Source organism: Lissotriton helveticus, chromosome 7 (assembly GCF_964261635.1).
Source record: "Lissotriton helveticus chromosome 7, aLisHel1.1, whole genome shotgun sequence".
NCBI lineage: Eukaryota > Metazoa > Chordata > Amphibia > Caudata > Salamandridae > Lissotriton > Lissotriton helveticus.
In genome coordinates, this window is record NC_136068.1 from 1,369,947,782 (window position 1) to 1,369,974,286 (window position 26,505).

General features: G+C 47.3%; 1 protein-coding gene across 1 annotated transcript in view; it reads left to right on the forward strand.

Annotated features, from left to right (window-relative positions):
• The first annotated feature begins 5,344 nt into the window (after positions 1 to 5,344).
• TEKT3 (tektin 3) overlaps positions 5,345 to 26,505 on the forward strand; it is a 130,397-nt gene continuing 109,236 nt past the window's right edge. Inside the window, exons 1-2 of the mRNA XM_078650860.1 lie at positions 5,345 to 5,461; positions 15,539 to 16,145. Of these exons, the coding sequence (XP_078506986.1) occupies positions 15,567 to 16,145 (579 nt within the window). The 5' untranslated portion in view covers positions 5,345 to 5,461; positions 15,539 to 15,566. The remainder of the gene's footprint in view (positions 5,462 to 15,538; positions 16,146 to 26,505) is intronic.

Sequence of the window (26,505 nt, forward strand, 5' to 3'; positions counted from 1 at the left end):
GCGCAGAGCTGCCCTACACAACCCAATGGCACACAGCATAAGGGGGCACAGCTGTACCACCTAGACACGACAAGCTTGAGGAGCGTGGCAGAGCCACAGCCACCCCGGAGGCGGCGAAGGGGCCGGAGAGACAGCAACAAGCCCCGGGGAAGATAAGCCCACCGTGCAATCCTTCCCACGACACCGCGCCAGGGAGGAACAGCGCTGGCTACCAAAGAGGAGGAGGCGGGGACCAGTATTGAGAGTCCCCAGGAGGACACCAACACAGAAGCAAAGGACAGCACCCCAGGGAGTCCCACCAGCAAAGACGTCAAAGCGACAGCGATCAGGGAGGTGAGAATGAGCACGCCAGCAGGCTATGCGATTGCACCAGTGCAATTTCTACCGAAACCAGGGGACCCCCTGATGAAGTGGGAGGACTGGAAAGAATATATTGATAATTTCATAGGGGTCCTGGAGGATGAAAATGAAGAATCATTCACCCCCCAAAGAAAGAAACGAATCCTGTTGCTGAACCTGGGACCGGAGGGTCTCAGGATTTACAAGAGTCTGGTGCCCAAGAAGAGGGAGGATGCTGATAAGGATGTATATGCCCATGCTTTGGAAGACTTGGACGAACGTTATCGCCCCACCATCTGCGTGTCAGTGGACAGGTTTAACTTCCAGCAGAGAAAACAACGGGCTGGAGAAACCATAGAAGAATACGTAGGGGCCTTGAGGAAGCTGGCTGCCCCGTGTAAATACGCACTGTGGGAAGACGAATTCATAAAGGACCAGATCGTGATGCATACCACGAGCACAAATGTCCAAGACAAATTATGGGCAAGCGGCGACACCACACTCAAGGATGTAATGGTCATCGTAAAGAAGGCGGAACTCGCAAGGAGGTGCGCTGACGCAACAAAGAAAGACATAGCCCCCCCTATGATGGTGAACAGGATACAAGAAGAAGACCACCGCAAAGACCAGAGAGGCAAAGACCCAGCGACCAAAGGAACAAACAGATGGCAGGGAAAGCAGACGGGTACCGATGGCAGGAAATCATGCTACAGATGCGGCAGTTGGTCCCACGATGCACGTGATAGAAGATGTCCAGCGTTCCGAGCCAAGTGTCTACACTGTGGCATCTTAGGCCACTATGAGAAGGTGTGTAGGAAGAAACATTCCAAGGGAATGGTGAAATGTATCGATCAAGGCGAAGAAGATCTGGAGGAGGTTGCAGAGTAAGAGGTGGTCACCGTCTTATGTATATATGACCAGGTACTAAGCGTAGAAGGGAAGAAATCTACAAAACCCATCCTGGACATGTCTATGGGCGGGATCACCATCACTGTAGTGGCAGACACCGGATCCCCATTCACTATAGTCCAACGGGCAGTGTGGGAAGAAACGTTCAGACCCAAGTTGGGCCCAGAATTGGAGAAACTAGACATTCGACCGGTCACCTACAACGGCGACCGTATTCCAATGGTGGGGTTCCGACGCCTGTTGTTTGAATTTAGAGGCCGATCAGCGTGGTGCAAGCTGTACATTGCAGAAAAAGGACCCTCCGTTCTAGGATGGCTAGACCAGGGTGATCTAGGAATAAAGCTGGACCCAGGAGGGAAGGAGCAAATATTACTCACAGAGCAAGAGGAATGGCCAGACCTAAACAAATGGAAGGAGACTTACCCAAAAGTGTTTGGAGGCACGGTGGGACGGATGGAGAAATTCCAACACAAGATCGTGCTCAAGGAAGGGGCCATCCCGGTAGCTCACAAAGTGAGGAACGTACCAATTGCGGTGAGAGAGGCAGTCCAGAAAGAACTCCAAGAGTTGGAGCAGAAAGGAATAATAGAACCGATAACCTGTGCAGAATGGTTGGCGCCCTTAGTGGTTGTGATGAAGCCAAATGGGAAGGTCCGGCTCTGTGTGGACCTGAGAGAACTGAACAAAAATATTGTGGTGGAGAAATTTCCCCTCCCCAGAATCGAAGAAATGTTGGCCAAGACCAGAGGAGTAAGGTGGTACTCCACTATCGATTTGACATCGGCCTACCACCAAATAGCTCTTCACCCGGACAGCAAGAGTCTCACATCCTTCATCACTCCATTTGGGTGTTACCAGTTCTGTCGTATGCCATTTGGGCTGGCCTCGGCGGCTGCAGTTTTCCAGAAAATGATGCACCAACTATTCAGAGACTGCGAGGACGTCCAATATTTCCAGGACGACATCCTGGTGATGCGGCGGGACAGGCAGGATCACGATCAGAAGCTGGGGAAAGTGTTACAAACGCTGGAGAACAAGGGCCTTACGGCGGAGTGGACAAAGTGCCGGTTGGGCCTACAATCGGTGACGTACCTAGGACATGAGATTGGACAACAAGGCGTTACACCCAAGTCGGAAAATGTGAAGGCCATCGCTGAAGCACCGCCCCCCAGGAACAAGGAAGAAGTAAGGTCGTTCTTGGGGATGGCGGAGTACTACAGCAAGTTTGTGGTACACTTCGCCTCCAAGACCCACCACATGAGGCTGCTGACCAGGGAAAGCACCGTGTTCCAGTGGACACCGGAAGCCCAAGCAGAGTTCGAAACCATCAAGAAAGATGTCACAGGAGCTGTCCCCCTCAAGGGTTATGACCCTCAAGGCAACCCTTGTACTGACGACTGATGCAAGTGACAAGGGCCTTGGCGCTGTACTCATGCAAGACAGAGGAAGAGGGGAAATGGACACAATCAGTTTTGCGTCCAGAGCACTGACGGACACAGAGAGCAAATACAGCGTGATTGAAAAGGAGATGCTGGCAGTAGTATGGGCCATGGCGAGATTCCGGCAATTTCTGTGGGGAACACGTTTTCTGCTCAAAACAGATCACAAGCCCTTGGTAAAGGTGCTAACGTCGAGTGGACACGCCAGTGCCACCCCCAGGATATCCAAAATGTCCCTAAAGTTACTCGAGTTTAGGTATGACGTGAAGTACATTCCGGGGAACCGGAACCGAGTAGCAGATTACCTAAGTAGAGCAGTCGCCATGGAACCTGGAGAGGAAGATCCTGCAGGCAGTGGGGAGTTGGTAGCTCTCATAGAAGACCAAGAGAGATTAATTAGCCAACAAGAATGGACAGAGGCATACGAGGAGGACACCGACATGAAGGAAGTGAAGGTGCACATTGTACAAGGATGGCCAGAGAAAAGAAATGTGAGGGCGAACCTCAGGCCCTACTATGAAGTGCGGGAAGAACTGTCGGTAGGAGACAAGGGGGTATTCATTTACAGAGGAGACAAGGTGATCCCCCCAAGGAACCTCACCACAAAACTTTTGGACCTGCTACATGAAGGCCACTTGGGCATAGGGAAACTCAAGGCAAGGGCGAAACAGAACTACTGGTGGCCAGGCATGGACATAAGGGCCGAAAGGCATGTCAGGGAATGTCCACAATGTCAGCGAGCAGACAAGACCTTAAAACCCTTGAGGCCAGCGATAGGGAAGTTTGACCCCCCTTCAAACCCATGGGAAGAACTATCTGTTGACATATTGGGACCGGTCCTAGATGACCAAGGCACGCAGAAATATGTGTGTGTACTCATGGACAGATATTCAAAATGGCCGGAGTTGAGAGTGGATGAGTCCATGGACACAGAGAACATCATAAAGTTTCTGTCAGAGACATTCACCAGGGAAGGAATACCCAAATCAATTTTGAGTGACAATGGACCCCAGTTCACGTCGGAAAGGTGGAACAAGTTCATGCAAAGAAATGGCATCACTATCAAACACACGGCCATTTACCATCCGGCCGGTAACGGCCTAGTGGAGCGTTTTAACAGGGTAGTGATGGGAGCCATACAAGCCGCCATATCAAGTGAACAGAACTGGGAGAAGGCGCTTGAGAACATGGTGTGGGCCTACAGAATAACCCCCACTGGCACGGGGTACAGTCCATTCCAAATATTGAGGGGGCGTGAACCATTCACGCACGACAACAGGATTTGGAAGGAAAAGGTCGTCACCAGCGAATGGTCCCCTGCTGTGGTGCGGGCCAACCTGGAAAGAGCACAGACAATTTACAGTAATCATTACAACAAGCGAAGGAATGTCAGAAGGACAGGCCTGGAACAAGGAGAGTGGGTGAGAGTAAAGTTAGCCACGCTACAGAAGAAAGGAGACAGCAAGTATAGCAAGCCGATGCAAGTTGTGGAAGTGTATGATCGAGCGGCCCGGCTGAGGGATGGGAACGTGTGGTCCCAGGACCGCATGGCCAGGTGCAACAAAGTCCTGGGCTGGGAGCAACATGGAACCGAATGGGAAGACGCAGATGATTCGAACATAGAGAGGAGACAAGATGCCGGTGAGCAGCAAGATGGAGTAAGAGCGGGGACGGAAGGAGAAGAAGAAGAAGAAGAGAACGGAAGTCAAGGAACAGAAATGGACAGGTGGGAGAGAAGCAGGAATGAAGGGGGAGCTGTGAGTGAAGGAGCAGAAGGCCATGAAACGCAGAGCCAAGAGACTATGGAGAACCCCGTCAGAGTTACAAGGAGTGGAAGGCAGGTGGTAAGACCTTCCAGATATCGAGATTTCGAATTGGACACTGAACTGTAAGTGACTCAGCAAAGCTTGGTAAAAAAGGGGAGATATGTAGTGTGCGCATTCTAGCTTATGCACGCCACGTAGACGTGACGTGCGGCGGCCATGTTGGCGCGCAGCGCGCGCACCTCGTATTGCGCGCCGAGCAACGAGAAGGATCGGCAGCGCCGGCCGGCGCTCCTTAATTAAGCTTGTTTACTTTATTAATAAATATAATACTGCAGAACCTTACCTAGCAGTCTGCCCATCATTATTGCATCTACAAACTTTACAGATTTGTAAGAGCGTTTCATTTTAAAGGTGGATGTAAACAGCTATTAAGGTGTGCTGCATTACGTATGCACGTATATTTTATAGTACGTTTAAGGTTATGTGTTAAGAGTTCTATAGAAAACTAATGTTCTTGGTACCGTTTTCTTAACATTTAATGTGGCTATATTTCACGATAAGGTAACCAATATTTACGGGGTTGTGTGACCTTGCATACAGAACTCCGAGCACCATGCCTTCAGGGTTCCTTCCTATCCCTCGCAGACTCAGTCCTGCCTAGTCTTGTCTGACCTGACCCCCCACAAAGGCCTCCTCCCCTCCTACCGGCAGTAGTTGCTAAGGCTGAGAGAGTCCATAGCAACCTGCACAACCCGGAACCCTGGTAGGCATTCCTTTACTCATCCTTCACTCAGATAGGCTCCGATCGTTCCCTGATCCGCCCTTGTCGTGAGAATCCGATTGTCAATTGGTTTAGTCGACTGCCACTTCGTTAACGTCACAATGGTTAAGGTTCGTCTGCCTTGGAGGTTGGTGTGAGAGCGCAAAGATGCCAGAGCTGTGTCAGTGCAGGAAAGACAAGAGAGGCAGGAGGAAAGGGACCCAGGCAGCTCGAAGGGGCATCGCCAGGTGAGTTAGAGCTACCAGGAAATAAAAGCCCAATTTAACCCGAACTCTTCAGTTGACATCTTAGGGGCGAGAATGGGATATTGAGAATTATATTTCTTTCATGGGATACACGTTTCATTATTTTATTTTAAATTCAAAACACCAACACAATATATATATATATATATATATATATATATATATATATATATATATATATATATATATATATATATATATATATATATATATATATATATATATATATATATATATATATATATATTTCTAGTACAGTATTTAGGTGGAGTATGATTTTTTTTTAAAGAAAGTTAAACCTGTTATTTTTTCAAAACGGAAAACCATATTTTAAAGTAGATTGTAATTTTCAATGACAATACATAGATACTTTCAGTGACAAATTATATTCGTCATGTTTCACGCTTAAACTTATGACTGCTTTTCGCGGAGGAGCACTTTGCCGGATGTCTTCAGATGAACAACTACATTAAATCTGGAAAATGCACAAGGAACCTGCATTCCATTGCCTAAAATGATGAAAACTACCTAGATTAGATGACGATGTTGCAAATGAGAAAGACATTCTAGGAAGAGAACATTGAATAAAAGACTATAAACGAACAGTTTCTGCCACGAACTGACTTTTTCACATTCGGAGTGCCTGAGATCTTAAAAGAGAAAATATACCATATATAGATTATGATCGAAAGCCACACCGAACATTTTAGGTGGGTCGACCTATTTCATACCTCCCTCCTCGCCGCAGCCCGGACACAGGATGCCCCAGTGGTTGAGCCTGTTTATTTTCATAAGCATAGTTGTTCCAGGACCAGTCTGAAATATTTATAGCGCCAAGAAGCCCCTATGAAAACATTTAGGGGATTTACAGATACCATAGTACTATACGCAAACTATGACTGGGCATAACTTATAGTGACGTGTGGCATATAAAATAAAATAACAAATATCGTAATTTGCATAGCATAGCATTGGATTTCAGGATAGCACATTACATATCATGATCGCACATAACATCGGTACAACACAAATAGCAGTAGGTGTTGCTGAAAAGGAGCTCGGTTTCCATTGTAACTGTTGTATTGCAGCCACAGATAAATATATCAGACCTCTGCAACCTGCACATTGTGTAATAAATCGTTTCGCGGAGCTAGCAAAGGTAAACATTTGAGTTGAAAGTATAGCTACCGTATTCCGAACCCAGAATTATTCTATTTTACTAAATACGTTACGTTGGTTTGGAGAAAAGGTTGTTGCATTTTCAAAGTGTGCACCAGTGCCTTCTGTGCCCAGGGCACAGCGCCAGGCATATTAGCAGGTGTGGGATATCTTTGTGTACAGTAAGTACATATTTGTATAAGATTGCCATGATAACAGTAGCCTGTTTATTTTAGATTGCTAATGACCTCAGGGACGAGGAACAATGAAACGTAAAAGGCAGCCTTATTGCAGGTGCACCTCCCTTGTGGTTCTTGGCTGGCTCCAGGGAATTAATGGCTGAGTACGAGTTGTGTGAATGTGACATGTGCACCAAACTGCCCATCAGTATCATTGCATCCCCCAGCAACATGAGTGCATACAACTATAACACAAATCGCTTCTTTATATGCATCAGTTTTGTCTCAAGCGTTTCACTTGGACATTTTTTTACAATCAGTTTGCCAAGTTGAAATATGTACTCATATTATCAGCCCCTTGCTCACTACCTGGCCCTTTAATTGGCTTATATTTTATATTGCTGAATGTCCATAACACTATACTTTTTATTATAAAGTATGTTCTTGGTACTGGGCCTCCTTGGTGTTCGGAAAGATTGTTTGCAGATGTCATAAGTCTAGTCATTGTCTCTGTTGCACTAGTAAATGTCAGCTTAATTTCTCCTGCTCAGCAGCATTCTGAAGGTCGGAAATTTGCTCTCATTTACAAAAGAGTGTTTTGTGGAGCACTCTCTGGGCTCTGGTACAGCTTCTCAGTTGTCTGGAGCCAGGGGCTGTATTATGCATGGATGCTACACAGACATTTTACCCTGAAATACCTTTGCACCAGGAGAAACCCTTTACTGACGAGTTGACGCAATAGAGTGTGCAACTTGAGCTGAGCACACCAGCTGGACTATGATCATGTTTTTTGTAATATTATGGTAGCAGAGGCCATATTGTGTATAGGAAACCTCAATAATTTCAGGAAGGAGCAGGGAGGAAGCCCTAGTCTCTGATGCAAACTGGTCTAGCACCCCTGGATGGGCATTAATACGGTCTTCAAAATGGTCTGATCCAAATGGACATTGTAAATATGGGAGCCCCTGAAAAATGTGTGCAAGAGGATGGGGGCAAACCAAAATATCAGGTATACGTAGGGCGAAGTCCTCCATTATATAAAGAACAACCTTTTCTGGGGCCAGGTGGGCACTACTCTGGAGTGTGCCTCAGTGGGTGACAGTCTGATCAGTCAATCAATGTGTGCTGGATGACCCACCAGCCTATAGATGTACCTGAGGGGCCCTACAATGGCAATTGCTGTCAATCACAGCACTTGTCTTGGAGAGGGACTCGAACTCCCAGCAAAACCATAGATTAATTTGCCCTTTTGCATCTACCTGCTAAGGGCCCATATTGTGTTTTCTATACATCTGCTGGTGAACCTTGGGGCTAGCTTTTGATTGTCGACCAACCAAAAAATGGGGCTTATAGTCCTCCTTGCATTTTCCACAAATGTAGACCACTCCTATTTTGCATATATTTTGTGCTCTTTTCGCATAGGTAAGGTTTCCTGGGGTCGTGATAGTCCACAATCTAACAAGACCCATGGGAAGGGCAGTTTTATTTCTTTACAGGGGTACTGTCCCGCATCAAAACAAGTGGCGGGTGTAACTCGCGTAATTTGTTGTACTGTAATGACGCTAAATTACAGCGAACATACATGAGATTACACAGAATTACACAAGGATCAAAATCCAGTATTTAGCACTATTTGCTTAGCACAAAATGCACCCTTGCATCCAAAATGAACCCAAGGATCCATACTGCGGCAGAGCTCAAACAGCAGCAGCCATCAGTCTCTCACCCTGACTAAATTACAGCGGCGGCTGCCATAAACAAAGGGTGGTGGGGTGTGTTGGGTCATGCGGGATGGGTTGGGGGGCGTTAGAAAGTAAAATACATTATTTAAACAAAAAAAACATACTTTTGCCACCGCCCGCCTCCAGCTCATGTGTGTATTGGTCGGTTTGAGACGGCTGGCCAAAACACATATGCGCCCTTAGGGCGTGGAGTGCACGTAGCACTCCTCCACCCCTGTCCCATGCCTAGGCCCCACCCCTCCCAACACCGCTGGCTAAGAGCTGGCAAATGCAAAATACAACGATGCAAGAACATGGTTTTATTTTACATTTGCTGGCTCTGTGCCAGGCAGTAGGAGCTAGGCAGTAGGAGCCCATTTCCATCTTTCATAGGAAGTTCATCCCACAACCATCATTTTGTCTTTCATAGACTGAGACATCTGTGGACCTCCCAATAGGCCTTCTACGGGAGAAACGTCCCTCATGTGAAAACAAAGTATGGAAATTTATGAAGGCTTATTCTGCTTTGTATCTATAAACAATAATGTTGTTGTATGTTGAGTTATGCTCTAAACCTGTACCACTGATGTGTTCTTACGACTTGGTAGGGAGCAGTTAAGTTTAGCAGATTTATAGCCAGGTGGTTATAAAACCGTGGCTCCTAGCTCTTTCTTCACATAGTATATGTGCCAGCTCGAGGTGTCACCATGCTCTTCAGGTCGCTTTTCAAGTTGATATGAGATGAATGGCAGGTGGGCCTCTCCCCAATGGAAGTTGACAATTTGGAGAACACTTTATTTATAGGATTTTTAATGCGCAGCTAATACCCGAGGGTGTCTAGGCGCAGAAGATACTCTAGGATACGATGATCAGCGCACAAACTTATTGGTTGAAGAGCCAGGTCTTCAAGGCCCTACGGAAACAGATGAGAGTGGGGGCAGTTTTGATGTTTGGAGGGAGGGAATTCCACAATCTAGGAGTTGCTACCAGGAATCGTCTGTCTCCCCAGGTAGCAGTTCTTGTTCGGGGAACAGATAGTAGGCAACTAGCTGCTGATCTTAGGTTCCTTATAGGGGTAAATACCTGAAATGCCTCCTTTAGAAACTTCGGGCCAGTATGATGAATGGCCTTATAGGCAATGCATAAGGCCACTCATCATTTTCCCTGAGACTCAACTTTTCCCTGGTAACACAAGTCTGAAGTAAACCTTTTTGTTAATGTATTCCAAGCTCCCAAACTCTGTTTTAGGTATTTTACATCGTTATCCATGTAACCAAAGTTACACACGTGGTCTATGTGCATGCCACACACTCTTGACGCTGTCTGTCTTTGTATGACAGATTACTTCGACCCTACTCACAATGGCTACTGCACAGCTCCAAGCTGACCAAGTGCTCCTGGCTCTTCACAATGTCTGCCCATATGCCCTAAACTCAACACACTGTCTGTCTATGTGTGTTTGGCACTTCCCACTGTCTGCGCATGTCCCAAACTCATGTATTTTGGTGCACTGACCATCCTCTTACATAATTTGATCACGCATGTGAAACAATGTGATAAGTCACTTTTGGTTCAAAAGTCACACTGGCTTTTTATGCACAGATTGTTTACATTCATTTAATTTTGCTGTCATTCACCGTTGAGAATGTCGTTTTCACTTGATTTACCTGTTAATGCTATGCTGGTACAAACTTAGATCGTTCTCATTCCTTCACAGAGCTCCTTGAGAAAGAGTTTTCAACTCGAAATGCATTGGAGCAATGTTGTTTTTGTGTAAAGGATAAACCTGGATGAAAAACAATCCATTAATGAAAATATGAATTTCAATTCAAACCAATAAATGTTTGAACAAAAACAGAGGAGTCCTTTTTGTGAACCAGAGGGAGTGCCCACTATACTGGGATGTGCGCATTGATTTGCTCACACATATCTTTAGTCCAAACTCATGTATCCCAGGATCTTCACACTGTCTGCACATGCTTCTAACACAACACACTGGCTTCCCACGTGTCCCGGCATCTTTATACTGTCTGCACATGCCATTAACAGAACACACTGTCTGTCCATATGTCCCGGGGTCTTTATACTGTCTGCACATGCCGCTATTTCAACACACTGACTGTCTATAGGTCCATGTATGTTCACGCTTCTTGCATGTGCCCATGCTCAACACACTATCTATAACACACTATCTATAACCATATATCAAAGGGTCTTACACTGTCTGCACATGCCTCTAGCTCAACACACTGACTGTCTTTGTGCCCTGGGATCTTCATAATGCTAACACATGTCCAAACAAATCACAATATTCAACCTTGTGTTAAATGGTCTTACACTGTCTGCCCTTGTCCCTAGCTCAGCATACTGACTGTCCATGTGTCCCAGGCTATTCACACTGCCTACACATGCTGCTAACTCAACATTCTGACTGTCCATGTGGCCCAGGCTCTTCACACTGGCTGTACATGTCCGAACTCATCACATTGTCCATCTGTGTGCCCATGGCTCATCTTGCAGTGGAGGTCTTTTTAGCACCAAGTTTAGATTTTATTGTTAAAAATCTATGGCAAAAGAAGATTTTGTTTTGTGCTTGTTTTGCACCCATTTGTTATGATATGTGTGCTTCATTTTACCACAAGCTCATGTCTGATAAGAAATCGGAGTACAAAATCTGGTCAAGGTAGTACTATTGTTATTTGCCATGTAATTAGAACAATGGTGAAAGCAGATACAACTAATATGTTTTGAGCCTAAAGATGGTCCTATCAGTTTATGTACCCCTTCATTCTCAATCTCTCTCAAATTCCTGTCTAGGTGCCTCGACCACATCATATGGTCTATCAATGCGTCCCTGAACTCTTCACAGTGTCTGTATGTGTGTCTATATGTGTCACGGCCTCCGCATTCTGTTAATGCACCCTTAGCTCCTCTCACTGTCGCTTAATATGCTTTTAGCTCAATGCACTATCTGTCTGACCATGCACAACCGGATCCTTGCATTATCTGTTTATGCCTCCGGGGTACTCACAATGTCTGTCCAACCTCCTCAGCTCTTCCAAGGTGGCAGCAAGGAGTCTGTAGCAGAACTCAAGCAACAAGAGAGCAGCAAAACCATGTTGTACGTCATGAGTTTTGTGGAAATACTCTTACTGTCCCTCACTAAGAAAGTAATCAAATCCACCCAACTCTTCCCCACCTAAGAGGGCATATTGGAAGTCGTCCTACTTTCCCTCACCAGGAGAGAATAGCCAAATTCACCCTGCTCTTGTTCTGTGGAGGAGGCAGTAGTGGAAGCCTTATCTCCTCCACCAAAGACGGAGTAGCTGCAACTATGCTTACTCCTCGTTGATTAGAGGGTGGAGCTCAAGGAGACTGCTCAGTTGCTTAGTTACTCACACGCTTACCCACCCACACACTCGTTCACTCACAGAACAACGGCGGTCATCCTTCTCAGTCCTATTTAAGAGACTGGACAAACATGGCTACAGTTTCCATGCATCAGAAAAAGTGGTAGTAGCCATATGACGCTCTACAACCAAGAGAGACTAAAGGGAACCATCCTTGTCTCCCCTCCTCTAAAAGGTAAGTTGAATCCAAGATAGATTAGTACAAGCAATCCCTTCCTCACCATCTTACATACAGCCCAGTTATGTTGTGTTATGTTAGAGGGATTTATAGAGCGTATGGTGACCTGGAGGCATCCAAGTGTTAGTTGAACGAACACAGACTATAGACGCAGGCTCCAAGGAGTTAGTTCACAAACAGAAAGGGTTTGCGCCATTTTCTGTAAAAGAGTGCATTTTCAATTGTCCGCAAGGTAAGGGGCAGGGTGTTCCAGAGGTTTGCCACATGGTAAATAAAAGATGCTCCTCCTTTTCTAGCCCTCTTAATGAGTGGAATTATAGCCCACGGCGTGTTAGAGTATCTGAGATCTCTGCCAGGTTTGTAAGGAGCAATCATTCGTCAGGTGATGGAGGGACATTGGCCTCAAAAGGCACTGTGTGCAAAGCAAAGTGCCTTGAAATTGATTTTCTGCATGACTGGGAGCCAATGAAGGTTGGCCAGGGCCTGACATGCTGACTGGTGTCTAGTGATATTTAAAACAGTCCTTTGCCGCTGCATTCTGTACCACCTGAAGTTTACCAATCTTTTAAGAGCTCCCAAAGTAGAGGGAATTTCCATAATCCAGGAGAAAGAAAATCAAAGGCTGGACTACTAGCCTACTAGAAAGCTTGGGGATCAAGGGCAGTAAGTTTGCAGAATTCTAAGAATCATGTAGCAGCAGAGTGAAAGTTTGGTTGCTTGGGTCTCCATGGAGAGGGAATGATCAAGCCATACCCCCAAACTTATCACTACAGATTTGGGGGCAGGGGGAGGGACAAGATGTGTAGGCCAGCCCAGGAACATGTAAGGATTTACATTGTTGCCTAATATCATCAGATTGGTTTTGTTAGCATTGAGCTTGAGACAGGACTTGTTCTTCTATCTGGCTACCCTCTTCAGGCAGTATGTAAGGGAAGGAGTCGGGTCGCTATGGTCAAGGAGGAGGATGTTGGCTACTGTACCTCCTCAATCCAATTTCATTTTTGCCTTCTCTGTGACCGCCAAAAGGGTGGTTTCGGTGCTAGGCTTTGGCCAGAACCCTGTCTGTGTGGGATGCAGAATGTTGTTGGCCTCTATGGAGTCCGAGTGGTCCAAGTCAACGTATTTATCCAGCACCTTACTCAATCCCAGAAGAAGAGAGATAGGTCGAAAATTCTTAGGGCAACATGGGTCAAGATTAGTTTTTGTTAATACATAGATCTTACCATAGCGTGTTTCCATACTACGGGTATGATTCCCTTCTCAAGGGATAGGTTTGCCATATCAGTAAAGACTGGGAGAAGGGTGTTAGCTGCTTTTAGAAGAATATGAGGGGGTCACGGTCTAGTGGAGAGCCCGATTTAACTTTCGTTAAAGTCTATCATAATTCTCATGGGAGATGCATGGAAATTCCATGAGTCTTGGTATATAATCGTCTCTTTCTGTCTGGAGGGCTCCTGCTCTGGATCTCCTCCAAAGTCCAGAAATATCAAGTAATTGTCCTTTATTTATTTTTTAAAGAAGAGAACAAGGTCATTGAATCTCGCATTTGAGAGGTTGAGAATCGGGGCCCTAGAGGAAGGTTCTAATAGTGAATTAGTAATTCTGAACATTTCCCTGGTAGAGTTAGCAGCCCCCTGGACTTTAGTTTAATAATGGAAGGCCTTTGATGAATGAATTTCAGAATGATAGTGCCTGACTACCTCTAGATATATTTCTTCCTATTGGATTTTGTGTATTTTTTTCTCCATTGTCTTTCTGCAATTTTGCATTGTTTTTAGAGACATTAAATGGGGGGGTATACCAGGGAACAGTTTTCAGATTTATCGTCAAATTTCTTGGTTTGGGTGGATATATGGATGATCTGGTCCAGAGAATGTTTGATCAATCTGAACATGCACATTTGAAGTCATGCCCCAACTCTGATCTAGCTTAACAGAGGGCTGTAGCCTATTGAACCTCATTCAGCTTAGACCATCTGCGGCCCCTCCAATTGAAGGGTTTAGGGTAAGGGGGTCAGCAAGGCATTATCAAAGTGAATGGGACCAAGAAATGGTTTGACCAAGTACTAGCTCCTCTGCATTTAAGTAAGGATAGTTAGCGAAGATAGGATCAAGTAATTGATCCTTTTATGGGTGGGGCTGTGTACCCTCTGGGTGAGCTGAATAGTAGCAAGATCATGTAGGAACCCCACAACTTGAGGGTTGATGTGAACCTCTAGATGCATATTAAGGTCACCTAACACCACAAAGTGGGCTTTATTTATCACTGGGCAAGCAATCAGGTCTGGAACAGTTTGATTAAATCAGCCAGGGGGTGCCGGAGGCCGGTAAATAAGTGCACAGAAAAAAGTAAATTTGGGAGAAAATGAGATAGCGAAAGTATAACTTTTGCAATCCGGCAGCTGTAGGGGTTTGACTAGACCCTTTAACGAATCCTTGAGTATGCAATTCTCCTACCCTTTTGGCGGCTAATGTAATAATCTGGGGAAGGAGCCTGATGGATATCTGGATAAGATTCATCAGGAAGCCAGGTTTCAGTCAGGAAGATCACATCAGGCTTTTTGTCCTCCAAGAGTGGGAACATTTCCAGTCTGTAGCAGGGTAGGGATCTACAATTGACTAGGTAAATTTTCTACTTGAGTGTATCCTTGATGTGATTGCTGATTGTGGGGATACAAGGAAGAGTATGCAAGCAGGAGTTGCTTGTAAATTTTCCCAGAGCCAGGTATAGTGAATGCAAGCAGTTAATTTGACGGACCCGCCCCCCCCCCCATGGGCGTGAAGTTGAGAGGCCGAATACCTGAGCAACTCAGGTTTGGCAGGAACAGGATTCCTGGCTCCTGGTCCAGTCGGGTGTTGATGGGTGCAGACGAGCTTGCCTTTGGTACACCATCAGTGCACCAGTGGTGGGCGCGCTGCATGTGCCCACTTACCACACCTGCTACATGACCGCACCCCTAGCTCCATTTTATGCTGCAGGAAGGAATGAACAGCTAGAACCACCACCTGTATTCTGTCTGCCTGTGTCCATGTCCCCTCTACTACTGTGCAGTGCTTTTAGAACAGAGCGTCAAGTGGTGGCTGCCATCTATCTCTCTTTCGCTCGTTCTCTATCTCTATCTTGCTCGCTCTATCTCTTCAAACTGTGAAGCCTGTGAATGCCTGTGAATGTCCAAAGGTGATACACTCTATTTACATGGCATTTCATTGGGGAGATAAGTTAGAACGCAGCTCTTTGTCATTCTTTCAAGCTCAGAACTCCCCTAATGGTTATGAACTGCATTCCATGAAGTGTGCAATACCAGGTATGCAAATTTATTTTCAGTGTTGGTGTCTGTGTCTGTAAATGGATAGGTTCTTTGTCCCTTTAGAGTTACTGATCTCATGATTACCTCTCTCATATTTTGCCTGCAGGAGCCACGTTGAATGAAGAAGTTGCACTATGGAACTTCTAGGATCAACGTTAACCGCAACCTATGGCCGCCCCAGGCCCACACCCACCAACTTCCTGCCTGCAATCTCCACAATGACCTCAAGTTACAAGAACCGGATTCCTCACTACTCAATGAACCAGAGCTTGACCCTTCCATGGAGGCCCAGCACCTACTACAAGGTAGCATCGGTCACCCCCTGCTTGGCTCCCTTCACAAAAACCTCTGGGAGTGTCACCCCATCCAAGCTCCTGCCCTTTCCCTCCAATAGGACTGCCCTCTTCACCCGGTACTCTCACGACGACTGGTACAAATCCAACCAGCTCAACTATAGGGAATCTGAGTCCTCTCGGCACAGTGCCGAAAGATTGCGAGTCGACACCAGCCGCCTGCTGCAGGATAAGGACCAGCAGACCCGAAGGACCCAGACAGACACCAGCAAAAACATTGGTGAGCGCGTCAACGACATCGCCTTCTGGAAATCAGAGATCAATCATGAAATTGACCAGATCATTGGAGAGACAAATTCCCTGTCTGACATGAAGAGGAGAATAGAAAGAGCCTTGGCGGAAACAGAAGGACCCCTTCAGGTAAAGCAAGGAGTGCAGGGCAGGGTTGGTCCTACTTTGCAGGGTATACCTCCCAGCATGAGCGACACGGTCGCCTAGCAGTGACGGTCAACAGTGCATCGGCCTTCCTATCTGGTGTCATGGTTCATGTTATGTCTGCAGGGTGTTTGCAGTGAGGTTGTTAGCCATAATGGAAGTAAACAAGCCATCTGATACATAGTAACTAAAGACAATAGGCAGGACTGCGTGTCAGTATTAGGTGACAGCATCCGCCATGAAAGGCATGCTCGAAGCCTACACAGTTAAGTGCAGGCTTTGTCTCACTCCATAGCAACGGGAGCCTGCCAATGTGTGTGCAAATAGCATTACTTCGCAAAATGAGCAATGTTCGAGCTGTCATAATAATATGACAGGACAGGAACAGGGTGAGACCTTTGATTTCCATACAATGATGCATTTTTTTTTTTTTTTTTTAATAAATGTGTACCTTTCAGTTCCTCTTCCTTTGGCTCCTAGAGTGGTGCCTCTCACGTTACTGGGATATTCAGTGACATTATTTGAAATAGAGCCAAAATGCCACCTGTTCGACCTGTATTTTAAGCCGCTAAGGCAACTCAGCGGGTGGCGCGCTTGCTGTTGAGTTCTATGTGTGTAGCCTAAGGTGCAAGGTACCTCAATATTTCATCCACCCGAGGCCGGTAAAACGAGTACCAAATTGATAATCATTGTACATCAGAAAGTTCTATGTAAATCGCTTTGGATAAAAGCCCCACGGTAATAACAGATTTTTATTTATAAATGGGGGAATCAAGTGGTCTAATGATTGAAGCGTGGACTTCAGATCCACAACACAGGGGTTCACTATCTAATTACGCCAATTAATACTCTGTGTGATCTTTGGGGTATGACATGCAGCCCCCTTCTAATTACAAGAAATGGGGGTTTGCCTCTCATAAAGCGCTAAAGAACCTGCCATACTCATTGACTGCAACAAAGCGCTCTTTATTCATGGGCAAAATAAACCGTCTGTTTCACTCCCCAGTTGCCAGCTACCGATCAAAAACTACAGCTCGAACGGGTAGGTGCTGAAAACTCCTGAATGGATGAATGGATGAGTGAATGAATGAAGTTCAAGTTCAAGTTCAGGCATTTATATAGCGCACTACTCACCCAGAGGGTCTCAAGGCGCTAGAGGGAAGGGTTCATTGTTTATCGAAAAGCCAAGTTTTCAATTCTTTTCTGAAGGAGATGTGATTTTGAGTGAGGCGGAGGTGGGTGGGGAGTGAGTTCCAGGCCTTGGCAGCCAGGAAGGAGAAGGATCTGCCGCCCATGGTGGTTTTTCGGATGCGCGGGACTGCGGCGAGGGCTTGACCGGATGATCTAAGTTGGCGGGTGGGATAGTAGAAGGACAGTCGGGAGTTGAGGCATTCTGGTCCTAGATTATAGAGGGCCTTGTGTGCGTGGGTAAGAAGGCGGAAAGTGATTCTCTTGTTGACGGGAAGCCAGTGGAGGTTTTTTAAGTGTCCGGTGATGTGCTCTTGGCGCGGGATGTCTAATATGAGTCTCGCTGATGCGTTTTGGATGCGCTGGAGCTTTTTCTGTAATTTTGTTGTAATTCCGGCGTAGAGAGTGTTGCCATAGTCCAGTCGACTTGTGACCAGTGCATGGGTGACAGTCTTTCTTGTTTCGAGGGGGATCCAGCGGAAGATCTTTTTGAGGATGCGAAGGACGTTGAAGCAGGAGGACGATACGGCGTTGACTTGTCTGGACATTGAGAGAGAGGAGTCTAGAATGAAGCCAAGGTTACGTGCATGGTCAGTGGGAGTGGGCGCTGATCCCAGAGTGGAAGGCCACCAAGAGTCGTCCCACGCTGAGGGGGAGGATCCAAGGATGAGCACTTCAGTTTTGTCTGAGTTGAGTTTTAAGCGGCTCTGTTGCATCCATTCGGCTACTTCTTTCATGCCTTCGTGAAGATTGTCCTTGGCGGTGTTGGGGTCTTTGGTGAGGGAAAGTATCAGCTGGGTGTCGTCTGCGTAGGAGATGATGTTGAGGTTGTGTCGACGTGCGATGGGGGCGAGGGGACTCATGTAGACGTTGAAGAGGGTGGGACTGAGTGAGGAGCCTTGAGGTACGCCGCAGATGACTTCGGTGGGCTCTGAGTAGAAGGGGGGGAGTCGGACTCTCTGGGTTCTCCCGGCTAGGAATGAGCTAATCCAGTCTAAGGCTTTTCCTTGTATGCCGATGTTGTTGAGGCTTGTATGAGGGTGCTGTGACAGACAGTGTCGAAGGCGGCGGAGAGGTCGAGGAGAATGAGGGCCACTGTTTCACCGTTGTCCAAGAGTGCACGGATGTCGTCGGTCGCCGCAATGAGGGCGGTCTCGGTGCTGTGTTTGGCTCGAAAGCCGTTCTGTGAGGGATCCAGGGAGTTGTTGGATTCAAGGAAGGCTGCGAGTTGGCTGTTGACGGCTTTCTCGATGACTTTGGCCGGGAAAGGGAGGAGGGAGATGGGTCGGTAGTTTTTCAGTTCTGAGGGGTCTGCTGTTGGTTTTTTCAGAAGGGCGCTGAGATCGGCGTGTTTCCATATTTCTGGAAAGGAGGCTGAGTTGTAGGAGCAGTTGATGACATCACGGAGTTGGGGAGCGATGATGGAGTCCGCTTTGTTGAAGATGTAGTGGGGGCAGGGGTCAGAAGGTGAGCCAGAGTGGATTGAGTTCATGAGGCGAATGGTGTCTTCAATGGTGATTGGGTTCCAGGAATTGAGGTAGATAGTTGGAGGGGTGGGATCGGAAGGGGGTGGGGTGAGTTGGTCATTGGGAGTGTTCTTGAAGCTGTTGTGGATGTCGGCAATTTTGTTGTAGAAGAAGGAGGATAGCGCATTGCAGAGGTCTTGGGAGGGGGTGATGTCGTTGGATGCTGCGGGAGGGTTGGTGAATTCTTTGACGATATTGAAGAGTTCCTTGCTGTTGTGAGAGTTGTTGTCGAGACGGTCCTTAAATGCTGATTTCTTTGCGGAACGAATCAGTTGGTGGTGTTTGCGGGTGGCTGTCTTGAGAGAGGTCATGTTGTCTGAGGTTGGTTCTTTCCTCCAAATCTTCTCGAGGGTGCGGCAAGTCTTCTTGGATTTTTTAAGGTCATCATTGAACCAGGGAGCCTTTTTGCTGAATGATTTCAACTGGTGTTTTTTCAGGGGTGCTAGTTCGTCTGCGCTGTGTGTAATCCATTGCCTGAGGTTTGTGGCCGCTTGGTCTGGGTCCGTTGTTAGGGTGGGAGTGTTTTGGCTGAGGGATGTGAGGAGTTGGTCGATGGTGATTTTGTTCCAATTTCTTCGGGGTATGGGTTGTGGACGGTTGTGGGTCAGGGTTGTTTTGTAGCTGAAGTGGACACAGCTGTGATCCGTCCAGTGGAGAGCTGTAGTGTGATCGAAGGAAATGTGCTTGCTGGAGGTGAAGATGAATGGATGGGTGAGCCAATGAGTGAGTGAATGAATGAATGGATGAATTAATGCATACATTAATTTCATTCCACGCACCACCGCTTCCAGCCTGGCCTCTTTGACTGTGCCCTAGAACATATCAAGCCGCACTCTTGAGAGGCCAGATGGGTTGATGGACAGATAGTGACAGTCCAGCTCCTAGTAGCTTTTTGGAAATGTGGCTTCCACCACCTCAGCCGCACTCGTCTATCAGAGGGACCGGTCTGTCTCGAAGTCTCCCAGCTGGCCCTCCTTTGAACACTTTTGACTTATTGGACAATACATCTATTGTGTGCGCTGGGCTTTGTTCCACAGTATACTCTGGCCTTACTGAGTGCTGTGGAGTTTTGAGTCAAATTGTGACTGATTTGCCAGTGGGCTGTAGGCCGCTCCGCAGCTTAACTGTGAATCTGTTATTTGTGAACAATTTGTGACCCCGTGTGAAGATTGAGGATTAGCTCTGAAGAGCACATTAAACCTAGGGTGGCTTTCAAGAAAAATAAATCAACCATGATCGACAACAAAAGATGCCTTCCCTCCTGCCGACAGGGGATATGAACGAAACACGCCACGGGAGCCAGTGTATCTTGTAGCAGCTTGAGAACGTTTATTTGTGTAACACTAAACCACATTTTCAAAAGCCACACAACATGAAAAGTGAAAGTGGATGTGCGTTCGGACACGTCAGTAGACACACAAACCTTTACTGAGGAGCCTCACTAGGGTTATGTCGTGTCCAGACTCAGTGAAGACAGACACGATATATCTTTATAAGGATCTTTATTTACCACGTCCTTCTCCTTCCATGTCCCTACTCTAACTGCCCTAGTTCCCGTCCCTGGCTCCTCCTGTTCCTGCTCCTCCCTTTTACTCCACCCGCCAACCACTAGACTACATCACACAATCTTACATCTCCCCCTTTCTTAACAAAATGAACTTAATTTCCACAGTGTTCGCAATTCTTTAATCAGCCACACAGGTCGGCGGACAGCCTGTTCTTCAAGCATCAGTAGTGTCGAATCAGTGGTGGGCCTAACTTTGGTCGATCTTTCTTGTTGTGTGACTGCTACTGGCTCAGCTCGGCAGTGGCAGTCTGTTTTCCTTGGTGGCTCTTGTTCTATTGACGCTCGATCTCCTTCATGAGTGGATGATGTTCTGGTTCTCTTCCGAGCTCCCACCTGTAAGGTTACTTCTTTTTGTCTTGTCCGGTTGGGAGCAGCACTGTTCTTCTGTTCACTGTCAGGCATGCCAGACGTTAATGTGCTATCTGAAATGGGTGTCCTGGTTTGATCCTTGGACTCATTTGCTGCCTCTGTTTGTCTCACCCACTCGTGTTTGAGACTGGGGCACCCCTTGGCCATCCAGGCATGTACCTGTTTCTTTCTCATCCGGTGACAATCTATCTCTGTCACCACACCTGGTCTTCCTTGCAGGGTGACAGGATAGTCCTTTTCCACCTGGTAGATGCTGTCCCATCTCTTTGTTTTCCTTCGGTCAGTCCTTTGAGTCAGCCTCGCTGACCCCATCAGGGGTGACGGTATGTTACTCATGTCTTGATATGGCGATGACTGACATGAAACGTTGTCCTTTGGTTCTATTGTGCGTTCGGGTGATTGATGCCATGGACGTAGTCGGGACCATGATTTTGTTGACCCGAGTGATCGGACAGACATGCTTTCCCAGTCAGAGAAGTCGTTCGCCGATTCCCTTTGAGAACGTTCCTTTGGGAGTGTCTTGACTGGTAAGTTCATTGCATTGGTAGTCTGTGATGACATGCACCTGGAGTCAGAGCTATCTGTAGGACATTCCTTTGGGTATGTCTCTTTACATGTCTTCAGTGTTGTTGCTGTGGAAAGGTTGTTTGCTAACCACGCGTTTACTTCTTTAGTTTGATCTTGGAACATTTGGTCCTTGCCCCTCTCACGTGACATCAATTGTCTCTTCTCCGTTTTCTCATCGCCATGACAGTCTCGAGTGCACATGCCTCTCCCTTTTTGGTGTCTGAGTGGCTTACCACTCCTCATGTGGTTAGTTTCTTCTTCTCGCTTGTTGGGTGTACTGAAGTCCGTGCCATTGGGGTGATGTGTCCCACTGCTTGATGCTTCCTCGGACTCATCTGCAGAATTTGGCGAATAGTGGGAGGATGCCCGGGGGTGTTCGTGTGCCGATTTCCAGTGTTGACAGGATTGGTCCCATCTTCTGTAGTTTGTCTTTCTTGCCCGCTTGTTGGGCAGGCTGACATCTTGTCCATGGGTGCGATCTGTCCCACTTGACGCTTCATCCTCTTCAGAATAGTTTGTGCTATACTTTGAATGACTCCTTGAGGTTGAATGCCTCCTTGAGGTTGTGTCAGTGAGACTCTCACAATCCTGGATTGTCCCGGTCTGTTTTATTGTTGACTCTGAGTATTCCATGTCACTTTGTCTCTCCCTCTGTCTTCTCTCTGGTCTGCCTTCACCCTCCCTCTTTCTGGTTTTGTTTGGTTCTTGGGCATTGTTCCCAGACATGAGGGAAGTCTCTTTCCTGGTACCTTTGTGTCTGGCCTTTGGGTGCAATTCTTTTGATATGTCTCTTGCTTCGACCCGCACTCCAACCTCGGCCCTTCTGATGATTCTCCTTAGCGACCACTGCCCCTGAAGCATCTTGCGCTTCGTGTCTGCATTTGAACAGCCTTCGATTATCCGAAGCCGAACGGCTTCTTCATTTGTAAAGGTATTGAAGTAGCAGCCGGGTACCAAGCTTTGCAACCGGGAGATGAATTTTGGCAATGGTTCTCCTGGTTCCTGCCGTGCTGTGGTGAAGGCGATGCGAGCATGATCCACGTCTACCGGTGCATGGAAATGGGTACGTAGCTTCTTTTGGAGTCTCTCATAGGTCTCTGTGTCCTTTTCAGGGAATGTTCTGACTAAACGTCGGCCCTCCTGACCTACCAGCTGGAGGAGTAGTGTCAGACATTTTCTATCTCTTCGTTCAATGATTCCAGCCACCGGTTCCATTTGGGGCCCAAACTCTGACTGTCAGTCTGTGTCACTGGGGGAGGTACTTAAAGCAGGGATTGGACCGATGGGTTGCTGTAACCACCGCCATGAGGGAGGAAAGGTTTCGTCTGCTGCCGACGCAGGATTGTTCACTTTGCCTCCCGTCTTATTTGCTGACCTTCTTCCGCCGAGATCCTGTGTCTAGTCGTCTCCTTTGGTTTTGGGAAGGTTTGCCACTCCTGGGTGACTACTGTATTCTGTCCACCCTTAGTACGACTGTCTCGGCAGGCTTCAATGAGTTGGGCCTGGAGTCCTGATTTCGAAATGGCCACTACTCCGATCATTTGATCTCTTAGCTCTTCTTACTGTTGATCATTTATCTTCGCGTGGTGCTGGAAATTTACTTCGGTACTTGCCTTTGCTCGTGTTTGTTGCGTTCAGGATTTGCATTTGCTTGTGTTAGTTTCGTTCGAGATTTGTGTGGGCTAGTGCTTGTTTGCGTCGAGGCTTGCATTTGCTCGGGCTTGTTTATACTTGAAGCATGTGCTTGTCTGTGCTTGTTTCCAATGTATCTCTTGCACTTGCCAGTGCTTGTTGTGTTTATTGTTGTCTTTATTTGTATCTTGCATTTGTTTATGCTCGTTTTGTTACTCTTCTTGCGTTCGATTATGCTTGTTCTGCTGCACTTCTTGTAGTTGCCTGTGCTTGTGTATTCGTTTCATTTCTTGCCTTAGCTTGTGCTTGTTTTCTTGTTGCACCTCTTGTACTCGCTCGTGTTTGTTTTGTGTCTGTCCCATGCATTCGCTTATGCTTGTTTTCTTGCTTCACTTCTTGTATTGGCTCGTGCTTGATAGCAAGACTGGAGGTCGCCTGACTTCAAGATGGCCGCCCAGTATCTTTAACATGGGGTGGGAGCAGAGTGCCTGACTCCAAAATGGCCGCCGCTGTGTTTTCAACGAGATTTGGCCATTCTTTCTCTGTCTCTCACCGGAGACACTCCATTCATCAGCGCTCTTGCTCCCACTCAGCCAGAGGTCGTTTCCTGATCACCGATCCAGGTAGGGCAGCAATTTTCTTCGTTGTGCCTTTCCTCTTCTGTTGCCGCCAGGGTGGGCTCTCGGTAGGCAACAGGCAGTATGCTCTAGCCCCCACACGCGGGGTGAGCCCTGATTGTTCCGCCGCCGGGGTGAGCTCCCGGTCGGCAAGCAGACAATGCGCTCCCAGCCCCACACGCGGGGCGAGCTCGGGTTCTTCCGCCGCCGGGGTGGGCTCCCGGTGGGCGGGCAACAACACGCTCTAGCCCCCACACATGGGCGAGCTCCGCTCCACGTGGCTTCCCGACCACGGAGCTTTTCAGCACACGACTGCGCCCTCACAGATTTGCTCCACGTGGCTTCCCGACCACGGAGCTTCTCGGCGCGCAACAGCGCTCACTGTCGGGGCAATCCCGAGTTGCTTTGGGTAGCAGGCAGAGTCGGAGTGGGCTCCCGATTTCTGCTTCTTCAAGGCGTGCCAACTTGCACGCATTAGGCGTGAGTCGCGTTTTGGCGCGAGCGAGTTCTCCGTTTCTCGAGCGTCTCGGCGCTCGTTACCTCGGCTCCTCATGTTCCCTCACAGTCGCCTGACTGGGGAGTAGGGTCACCTGCTGCTGGCCTCTCACATCAGGCGGCAGCTTCACTCTTTGCAGCAGCACTTCTCTTGGCAGACGCTGCTCGGGACAGGACGTTTCTGAAGGTTCCGTGGGTGGTGGACTCACTCTATCCCACCCTCGTCGCTAGTTGTCGTGTCCAGACTCAGTGAAGACAGACACGATATATCTTTATAAGGATCTTTATTTACCACGTCCTTCTCCTTCCATGTCCCTACTCTAACTGCCCTAGTTCCCGTCCCTGGCTCCTCCTGTTCCTGCTCCTCCCTTTTACTCCACCCCCCAACCACTAGACTACATCACACAATCTTACAGGTTAGTAATGTAACGTTTAAACTCTGTGTTCGAAATGCACTCTGCAGGCACGTAAGAGTGGACCCTACGACCGCCACTCGACTTTATGAATTACCGAGAACGGCTGAAATCACCTTCACAGTGACCTACTTTCACCTCATCACATATTTTCAGCCCCTTATCGGCGCTGCACACATGATCAGGTGAACATCTTCATTGAATGAATGAGGAAGCCAGACGAATTGAAAACCAAGCCCTCCAAGCGAGTTAGTGTTTGCCATTTGACCCTACCAGGCTAACTAGGGGGTAGAGGAGGATTAAGACATGGTTGTGTTAGAGTGTACCATAGCATATGTATTTATGAAGCACAAATTGACCCGTAGACATCTTGGGGCGAAAACAGATGTTTGTTGTTACCCAACTCAATGATATTCATATTATCGACCTCAGATGGATGAAAGGCTAAATGGACCCGCTGGGATTTTAACTTGTGACCAAGAAGTCGAAGACAGGCCCATGCAGTGGATGCATTAGTCCACTGAGCCACCAGACCCGGCTCGGGGCCCTTTGCAAGTATTTTGACCTGAGGACCCCATCACACATGAACGAAGCATGTTTCTTCCCTTCCCACAAAAGTGGGACGGTGAACATATGATTCTGTCCACTTCCCATTGTACTTGAGAAGAGGTGACAACCCAGAGGGTAACTCGCTCTAGCTTTTGAAGGAGTTGGAGGCATGCCACCTTAGGGCTGGTCTCTGATCCTTAGCGTGGCTGCAGCCTCCTGCAGGGCTCCAGGCTTGTCCTGGGGAAGGAGGCCAGACAAGTGCAAGTGAGAGATTTGATGGTGATCAGGGCTGCTTGCACAAGCATACACTCACAGAGACGACTATATAATAATACAAATATGACTACATAGCACATCCTGGTGTTTCCAACAACTGCAAATAATGGTTGTTACATTTCCCTCTTTAATGGCACTCGGTTTAATGATCTCAGAGGAATGTAAAGCTGAGTTGGTTGGAATTTGAACTCATGATCTGCAGGTCACAGCAGAAGTCAGTGTCGAGCATTCATTCATGCATTCAGCAGTGTTGCATACTAGGGAGTCTCCTCCCCTGCTGGCATACAAGGAGCCGCTCTGAGGTCCCCGTACTATAAAGCTTAGCTCCTGATCTTGGGAATTACAGGGAAAATACTGCCACTCTGCTTTTGTTTTGAAGTCTCGAGTAGCTGAATACGATGATTTTGTTTGTGTCACCTTTGTTTTGAGGACTCTTTTTATTGTCCAGATTAGAACAGATAAGTCAAGGTGATGGTACAACATCCGCTCTGCACATATACAAATATACATAGGTGTGGGTGTTGTTTGCATACGTACCGCCTCCTGTGGATGGAAAGCTGGGATCCCACAGGAGGGAGTCTGACATCTAAGGTGTAAGATAAGGAGATGGGATCATTCCCTGGGCACTCCATGAGGACGCATCATCTGGAAACAGCTGGAAAGAAACCAACGCCTTCGCTTTGGAGTCTGTTCGAAAGGAAGGAGTGTCCGCCAAGAAGGTTAAGGTGCCCTGAAATGTAGCAGAACAGCAGGAGCTCGAAGTTTGCCCAGAATATACATTAATCATTACGTCACTCAACAAGTTTATGCGAGCGGGATCAATTTTGGAATTTCACAACGTGTATTCTTGTGCAGAGGTTAGGCAGTTTTGACACTGTTCACAGGAATAGTGTGAATTAGTTTTGAATAAGGTGAATTGCTTTTTAGTTGTTCCTATGTAAGAGTTGAACTCTTTCTGAGGAGAGTCAACCAATGGTCTGCGCTTGCACACGCTCATTCACCCTAAGTGACACATGTCTTATGAGGATGGAATGAGGGCAGAAGTTTCACTTAAGGCCAGGATGCTCAAAACCAACCAGGTTCCATCGTGTGTAGATCACAGATACAATCAAATAATGCAATTTTCCGTTCTCTAATCTACTACGA